The sequence below is a fragment of the Zalophus californianus genome, chromosome 6 (assembly GCF_009762305.2).
Source record: "Zalophus californianus isolate mZalCal1 chromosome 6, mZalCal1.pri.v2, whole genome shotgun sequence".
Classification (NCBI taxonomy): Eukaryota; Metazoa; Chordata; class Mammalia; order Carnivora; family Otariidae; genus Zalophus; species Zalophus californianus.
This window is the reverse complement of record NC_045600.1, coordinates 72,133,667-72,143,025: the sequence shown is the minus strand read 5'-3', so window position 1 is coordinate 72,143,025 and position 9,359 is coordinate 72,133,667. Positions and strand designations below refer to the sequence as shown.

Genomic DNA, 9,359 nt, shown 5'->3' with positions numbered 1-9,359 from the left:
ACAAAGGCAATGGCAGTAGGAACGGAAAAAAGAGGAAATTCATTCACAAGGTATGCTGGGGGCAAAATTACACACAATGGGCTAAGAGGGTAATGGAGAGGACAGAGTCTAGTATAATGTCCCAAATTCTGGGTTGGGTGACCAAGTAAATGATGATACCATTTCAAATCAATAGGAATACACGAGAAGGGCAAGTTTGGGCAGAAGTAGATTGGGGGAGAAAGGGAGATGATACATTCACATTTTTTCACTCATCAATCATTTTACTTTTAAAAATTCACTTGGTTCAAATTTTTTAATATATACAAGATACATGGTTATCAATCATATTGTCAACCCTATCACTATCCACCCCAAACTACCACCTGCAACAAGTATCACTTTTGTTAGGCTCTGGTATATTCCTCCAGTCGCTTTTAACACATTGGCCTTAAGACATCCATGTAGAGATCTTCAGTTAATAGTTGGATAGAAGGTGCTGAAGTTCAAGAAAGACACCTGGGCTCATGAAAAATCAACTCAACAGCAAGAAATCAAATAAGCGCATTAAAAAATGGGCAAAGAACCTGAATAGACATTTTTTCCAGGTCTATTTCCATCTATTCTATGCAAATAGACGACAGGTATATAGAAAGGTGCTCAACATCATTAATTATCAGGAAAATGCAAATCAAAATCATAATTAGATATCACTTCACACTATTAGAATGGCTATTAGAGAAAAGACAAGAAATAACAAGTGTTCATGAGGATGTTAAGAAAAGGGAACCCTGATTTACCACAAGGATACAAATGTAGGGATCCGAAGGGGTATGTGCACCCCAATGTTTATAGCAGCAATGTCCACAATAGCCAAACTGTGGAAAGAGCCAAGATGTCCATCGACAGATGAATGGATAAAGAAGAAGTGGTGTATATACACAATGGAATATTATGGAGTCATCAAAAGGAATGAGATCTTGCCATTTGCAACGACGTGGATGGAACTGGAGGGTGTTATGCTGAGTGAAATAAGTCAATCAGAGAAAGACATGTACCATATGACCTCACTGATATGAGGAATTCTTAATCTCAGGAAACAAACTGAGGGTTGCTGGAGTGGGGGTGGGGTGGGAGAGATGGGGTGGCTGGGTGGTAGACATTGGGGAGGGTATGTGCTATGGCGAGTGCTGTGAATTGTGCAAGACTGTTGAATCACAGTTCTGTACCTCTGAAACAAATAATGCAATATATGTTAAGAAAAAAAAAAAGAACTGAGGGTTCTAGAGGGGAGGGGGGCAGGGGGATGGGTTAGCCCGGTGATGGGTATTGAGGAGGGCACGTTCTGCATGGAGCACTGGGTGTTATGAACAAACAATGAATCATGGAACACTGCACCAAAAACTAATGATGTAATATATGGTGATTAACATAACAATAAAAAAATTTTTTAAAGGCAAAAAATAAATAAATAAATAAAAATGAAACAGATGAGCAAAAAAAAAAAAAAAGAAGAAGAAGATAGCAGGAGGGGAAGAATGACGGGGGGGAAATTGGAGGGGGAAACCAACCATGGGAGACAATGGACTCTGAAAAACAAACTGAGGGTTCCAGAGGGGAGGGGGGTGGGGAGACGGGTTAGCCTGGTGATGGGTATTAAAGAGGGCACGTTCTGCGTGGAGCACTGGGTGTTATGCACAAACAATGAATCATGGAACACTGCATCCAAAACTAATGATGTAATGCATGGTGATTAATATAACAATAAAAAATTTTTTTAAAAAGATAGTACTAAAAAAAAACATAACATAATAAAAAAAAGAGAGAGGAAAAAAAAAGAAAAGGGAACCCTGTACACTGTTTGTGGGAATGGAAACTGGTAAAGCCATTACAGAAAGAGTATGGAGGGTCCTTTAAAAATTTTAAGACTAAAACTACCATATGATCCAGCAGCCCCACTTTGCGGTATATACCCAAAGGAAAGAAAATCAGTGTCTCAAAGGAATGTTGCACTCCCATGTTCATAGAAGCATTATTCACAATACCTAAGACATGGAAACAACCTAAGGGTCTATCATTGGATGAACGGATAAAGAAGTTGTGGTGTATATATGTAAACAATGGAATATAATTAATTCAACCATAAAAAAGAAGGAAATCTTGCGATTTGCGACAACATGGATGAAACCGGAGGGCATTATGCTAAATGAAATAAGCCAGAGAAAGACAAATACTATATGGTATCGTTTATATGTGGAATCTAAACAAACAAACAAATAAAAAGTCAAACTCAGAAACAGAGGGCAGAACGGTGGTTGTCAGGGACTGGAGAGTGGAGGAAATGGGGAGATGTTGGTCAAAGAGTACAAACTTCTAACCATAAGATGAGTAAGTTCTGTACTTATTCATTGTAAGGTACAGCATGGTGTCTGTAGTTAATAATACTACATTGTACACTTGAAATTTGCTGAGAGAATAAATCATCTTTCTCCAAATTGAAAAGTTTTATATTTTTATTGAAATATAACTGACATACGACCTTGTGCCAGTTTAAGATGTACAACATGCTGATTTGAAACACTTGTGTATTACAATGTGGTAAAAAAAATTTAAGATTTTATTTATTTGAGAGAATGAGCAAACGAGAGAGAGAGAGAGCACAGGGGTGCTGCGGAGCAGAGGGAGAAGCAGACTCCCTGCTGAGCAGGGAGCCCAACTCGGCGACCTGAGCAGAAGGCAAACTCTTAACTGACTGAGCCATCCAGGTTCCCTGCAAAGTGGTAAAATTTTAAGTGTTATCAACACACACACCAACGGTAATTCTTTGAGGTGAGGACATGTTAATTAACCTTACTGTAGTAATCATTTCACACTGTATGGTATATCAAATCATCACATTGTACACTTTAAATTGATACCACTTTTTTTTGTTAATTATACCTCAGTAAACCTGGGGACAATTTTAAATCCTAACTTTTTCATTTCCTTCCCTGTTGTTCCTCCCCTCCAGGACCCCATCTTCCCCATCTCCCAGCCCCCGTAAGGTAAGAGTCAGGATAGGATTAACCAAGGCTTTATATTACTTTTGTAGGCTCCTTACATCCCTGTAACAATAGGACTGCCTCATATTAGACAGGAGCCCCCAATTTCAGAGGCATAATTAGATATATTACTTTAACTAAAAGTGACTGTTATTCTTGATCTGAACAAACAACAGAAACTTTTGTTTGCAAAGTTGTGGTAAGTAACAGCCAAGAGAGTTGGGAAGAGGCTGAGGGAGGCTCATTATACTAATTATCTGGGGATCCCAAACCCCATCAAACTTTGGAGAAGAGTATATCCCTAAGGAAAACAAAGATGCAACCCAAATCTTTCAACCCTGATGTCACCTCCACAAAGAGATGTGTTTGTTCCAGGAATAGCTCACCCACTCATCCCTAGAGCCCCATTGTCCACAGAAGAAATATCATCTCATAGAGACTGAGCCAATGTGAAGATGTAATAAAAGTCTCTATCAGTCAAAATCACCCCCATTAATCTAAGAGGAGGATGAAGGAGGAATGCACCAAATGATAACTATATTTTTCCAAGGCTTCCCCCAGGATGAGCTTGCTGAAAATGAAAGATTTCAACATTCTGTGCTCAGCAGATCCTGTGACCTGAAAGGAGACAAAGTTCAAGGAAACCATTCTCCTACCCAGGGAATGCCAGCTGACCATTTGAGATGCTTTGGGAAAAGGTAGGTGTTCTTAGAGAATGCCATCAAATTCATGAGAGATGAAGATCTCACACTAACAGCATAAGATCTACATGTAGAGTCATAGACAATGTTGCAACCTCAAGAAATACCCATGAGAACCAGGTATCTTCTACAATCCTGTGAGTAGTGTACTTGGCATGGCTTGATTGGGACTTCCCCAGAGGGCTACTAGACACCTGACCTGGACCTGTGGGGTAATCACCTTGGCACTGCAGAGTGGCTTCTTCAACCCTCCTATTCCGTGCACTTTGTTCTTATATTCCTTTATAAGAGTGGCACATCAAACACACACATGGTGTAACTTTAGCCCCACCATCCAGGTCAAAGCTAGGCAAGCCGATGTTTACTCATTCAGTTGCTCATTTGCATTGAGGAATTTTGCTTGTCCCACCTTGTACACTATGTAACTGGCCCTTGGAAAACCCAAAGCTCTGGACATTATGGAGTCTGGGTGAAACTTTCAATGCTTTTCCTTAGAAGAAGAGGATCTCACCCTCCTTCTAAATGAACCAGAACTGTCCAGAGATGATGCAATTCCAGCATAGCAGGACAAACCTCCAGGGCATCCACAGACTTCCCCACTAGGCACTGCATAACTGACGCTTAAAACAGTGAATGGTCTAGTTAGATGGTGAGGCATGTTCAGGCTCATAGGCTGCCAGGCAAGTCTCCCCTTCATTCATCAAGCGTATAGGATAACAGGGGAAATGCCTGGAATTCAGGAAGTGGTCTGTTTCCCTTTGCATCTGGACTCCGCCCACCCCAGATGTTGACTTCTGGTTTGAAATAGGAAAAAAGCCAGAAGATTATCAGCAGCGCTATCTATGTGCTATATCCTTGGGCTGATCACCAGGTGTTTTCATGGTTTGTCTGTGCTAAGATTATGATTCAGTATAAAGCCAGGGCTTTGATCTCCCCTCCCACTCCCATTCAACTTTTCCTCATCTTAGTCTCTAGTCCATCTTTCCTCCATTGTGTCCCACCAGGACTTCTCCTAAAAAGCATTCATTCTGTTAGCTCCTGATGGTGTTTCCGGGTATCACATTTATGTTGGATCCTGCTTCTATTCCAGAACAGCTGGGTAAGTTTCTTAGCTACTGGGTTCACCTTTGAACCTCAGAGACCTCTCTCTCTCTCTTTTTTTTAAGTAGGCTCCACATCCAGCGTGGAGCCCAACTCGGGGCTTGAACGCACAACCCTGAGATCGAGAGTCGAACACTTAACCAACTGAGCCACCCAGGCTCCTCAAAAGCCTCTTTTTCAAATGGCTGAGAATCTAAACAATGTTAAGCGTAAGAATAACACTGGGGAATCGCCCTCATTATGTCCCAGAGGCTGATCAACTATTTTTTGTTAAGAACTGTGAACAAATGTTAGATATAGTGGTAGTTTGTAGAATGAATGGTGTGGCCTGTGCTAAAAAGAAGATAAAACCATAAAAAAAGGAAAGTGTATACAGTTTACCAGTTCATCCTCTCTATTAGTATCCCCTAGCATTCCCTTCATTCCAAGTACCTAACATGGGTCCCAATCTTATTCTCCAGTGACTGGCAAATAATTCTTGCAAGATGATTAAGGTTGTAGTTGATAATTTTTTTTTTATGTTATGTTAGTCACCATATAGTACATCATTAGTTTTTGATGTAGTGTTCCATGATTCATTGTCATTGATAATGTTTAAGGAAGGAAACTTCCAGGAATGCTGACTTTTTTTTTTTAATATTTTTATTTTTAAGTAATCTCTACACCCAACACGGGGCTCAAACCCACAACCCTGAAATCACGCTCTACAGACTGAGCCAGCCAAGCACCCCTGGGGGATGCTGACTTTTATTTTTTATTTTTTTCTTTAAAGATTTTATTCATTTATTTGTCAGAGAGAGAGAGAGAGAGAGCACAAGCGGGGGAGCGGCAGGCAGAGGGAGAAGCAGACTCCCCACTGAGCAGGGAGCCCGACGTGGGACTCGATCCCAGAACCCTGGGATCATGACCTGAGCTGAAGGCAGACGCTTAACCGACTGAGCCACCCAGGAATCCCGGGGATGCTGACTTTTAAAGAGAGACATTTTTAAGGTTTGGGGGCTTTTGCTGCTGGGAGCCCTTTGGCAGACCCAGCCAGAACTCTACTTACCAGCTCAAAATCCAGATGATCTCAAAGATGGAGAATGTCCCCTTAGAGAATGTTTGTGGGCAGACACCTCCACCTTCTCATGAGGAAAAGCAAACTCTCTTCACATGGGCCAATTTAAGACTACTTGGCAAATGACTCTGCAAGGTTGCTGGCCCCTAGGAAGTATGACTTAAATGACATGTCCTCAACCTCTTCTGTGTCAAACACCACCACCATCCATTTCTCAGGTGTTTGAGGTGTTAATCACTCATTCAGTAAATGTTTATTGAAGCTGATTATTTCAGAAAACTTGTTCTTTTTTTTTTAAGGTTTTATTTATTTATTTGACAGAGAGAGAGACAGCGAGAGAGGGAACACAAGCAGGGGCAGAGGGAGAGGGAGAAGCAGACTCCCCGCTGAGCAGGGAGCCCGATGCGGGGCTTGATCCCAGGACCCTGAGATCATGACCCCAGCCGAAGGCAGACACTTAACGACTGAGCCCCCTGTGTGTCCCATCAGGAAACTTGTTCTAAGTGCTGTATAAAATACAAATTAGTAAAGAAATTTTTTGACTCTGGGGCACCTGGGTGGCTCAGTCGTTGGGCGTCTGCTTTCCTCTCGGGTCATGGTCCCAGGGTCCTGGGATCGAGCCCCGCATCGGGCTCCCTGCTCAGCGGGGAGTCTGCTTCTCCGGCTCCGGCTCCCCTGCTTGTGTTCCCTCTCTCGCTGTCTCTCTTTCTCTGTCAAATAAGTAAATAAAATCTCTAAAAAAAAAAAGAGAGAGAAATTTTTGACTTAGTGAGCAACAAATGAAAAACAACTATGAAATTCAATAAAAATCAAACGAGATATAATAAAATTATGAGGGATACAAAGGAAAGAATCATTCATTCAGAAGAGGTTTCATAAAAATGATAGCACTTCTTGAGGGGAGACTTAAAGGATAAATAGGACTTGAAAGGCTGATAATTCCACACAGAAAGAATGTCACGTGCAGAAGCACAGATGCATAAAATAGAACTAAGATATTGTAAAGAATCTATTGTATCTAGAGCCCACGAGAAAATGTTATGAGAGAAGAACACGGGTATACCATTTCAGAACAGATCCTTAAGAACCTTGACTACCAAACCCCCTCTTAGGAATTTTTATTTGCGAACACATTATTTAACTTATTCTTTTTTGATTTGTAAGAGTTGTGCTTTTCTCTCATAGATTTTCTCTCTCTCTCTCTCTCTCTCTCTCTTATTAATCTAAACACGAGTGAGAGGCATCACATTTTCAGGTAATCTTGAGAAGCAATAGAGCTTCTGTACATGCTAAATGTTTACCCGAGCATATGGATCTGTGCAGTAAATGGCTAAGTTAAGCAAAAAGTTTACCACCCTCAAATATGAATTGCTTGTGTGCAAAGATCCACTATTGGACTAAATATAAGAAGAAAAAGCATCGAAAACAGATTATAATGTTAGGGGTAAAGGGATTTGTTCGGTATCAAGAATAAAAGTTTGGTTAAAAAAGTAAGCAAGGATAATTTTTGCTTTGGAGCCTTACTTACACCACCCTGAAAACCTCCATTTTCTCCTCCAACACAAAGATGCCTGGGACCAACCATGAGACAGAAATCCCCAGGGTATCTACAAAACAAGACTGAATAGTGAGTAGGAGGAAGATACGTCCCTCACAGAAATAAAGGACTCCTTCAGCTCAAAATGGAACACTCGGCCCTCTTTCCTTTCAGTTCCAAGTGCCCTCAGGTCCCCAGAACATCACAGCTCTGGATGCTGCACACCTCTGATTGGCCACCCCCAGCAGACATCAGAGGAGCCATGAGGAACCACAGCACTGTCACTGAGTTTGTCCTGCTGGGGCTCTCAGAGGCCTGTGAGCTGCAGATGCTCATCTTCCTGGGGCTGCTCTTGACCTACCTCCTCACTCTGCTGGGGAATCTCCTCATTGTGGGCATCACCCTCATGGACAGGCGCCTCCACACCCCCATGTACTATTTCCTCCGCAACTTTGCTGTCCTGGAGATCTGGTTCACCTCAGTCATCTTCCCCAAGATGCTGACCAACATCCTGACTGGATACAAAACCATTTCCCTAGCGGGTTGCTTTCTCCAATTTTTCCTCTATTTCTTCCTGGGCACCACAGAGTTCTTCCTACTGGCAGTGATGTCCTTTGACAGGTATGTGGCCATATGTAACCCCTTGCGTTATGTCACCATCATGAGCAAAAGGGTCTGTGTTCAGCTAGTTCTTTGTTCATGGATGGCAGGATTCCTTCTCATCATCTTTCCAAGTTTCATCACTTTTCAGCAGCCATTTTGTGGCCCCAATGTCATTAATCATTTCTTCTGTGACAGCTTCCCACTCCTGGAGCTCATATGTGCAGACACGAGTCTGATAGAGCTTCTGGGCTTTATTGTGGCCAACTTCAGTCTACTGGGCACTCTGTCCGTGACAGCCACCTGCTATGGCCACATCCTCCACACCATCCTGCGCCTCCCCTCAGCCAAGGCGAGGCAGAAAGCCTTCTCAACCTGCTCCTCCCACATCATTGTTGTGTCTCTCTTCTATGGCAGCTGCATCTTCATGTACATCCGGTCAGGGAAGGGTAATGAGGGAGAGGACAAAAACAAGGTGGTGGCCTTGCTCAACACCGTGGTGACCCCGATGCTCAATCCCTTCATCTACACCCTGAGGAACAAACAGGTGAAGCAGGTGTTTAGGGAGCAGGCAAACAAACTCTTCTTATAAAGCTATGGAATTAAGAAGCCAAAGCTAATATTTCCAAACAAGTTAAGGGAATATCACGTCCCTGCAAGAAATTGAGGCTTCCCCAGTTAGAAAATTCTCTGATGCCATGTCGTGAGTTCTCTAGACCATCAAGGCATTTTTATTAATTATCAGATTTGAATTATTTTCTTCATTCCATCTGTGTCTGCCTGGCCTCTCAACAGAATATAAAGAGCTCTTTGGGAGCAGCTCTGTAATTCACCATAAGCCTCAGGCACCAGCCCATTGTCATTGACTACATAAATACTAAGTACTTGCAGACTAATAAATTGTTTTGTGTGTCTGTTGCTCCAGCACCCTCAGAGGAGAGAACAGTCCTGTTAGCACTGCCCTCATTTCACACTCGTACTCCTGTCACTGTAACACATCAGCAAGAATTCAACAAAGGCCCTAAGGCTGACTCCTTATTATTTTGTATATAAGCTACTTCTGTTTTTTTAGTATTAAAATTCATATAAATTCCTCATTCCTACTGACAAAGGCTCTTCTACCTACTAGTTAGTTACTTCTCTAAGCCTCAGTTTTCTCCTCTGTAAAATGGGAATGAATGCCCATTCCAAAAGAGTCTGATGAAAGTCAAATGAGATATCTACGCAAGATACTCCAAATAGTGACCGGCACATAGTAAGTCCTCAATAAATGTTAGTTCATTTCCTCCATTTCTCATCCTACCTTCCCTCTCTTCCTTCTGAACTTCACACCAGTTGTCAAC

The 9,359-nt window shown here is 42.1% G+C and overlaps 1 protein-coding gene across 1 annotated transcript; it reads left to right on the top strand.

Annotated features, from left to right (window-relative positions):
• Window positions 1-7,582: 7,582 nt before the first annotated feature.
• Window positions 7,583-8,608, top strand: LOC113909267 (olfactory receptor 49-like). The gene has a single exon (XM_027570348.1). It carries the CDS (start codon window positions 7,631-7,633, stop codon window positions 8,606-8,608), a length of 978 nt encoding a protein of 325 aa, XP_027426149.1. The 5' UTR covers window positions 7,583-7,630.
• Window positions 8,609-9,359: the final 751 nt, after the last annotated feature.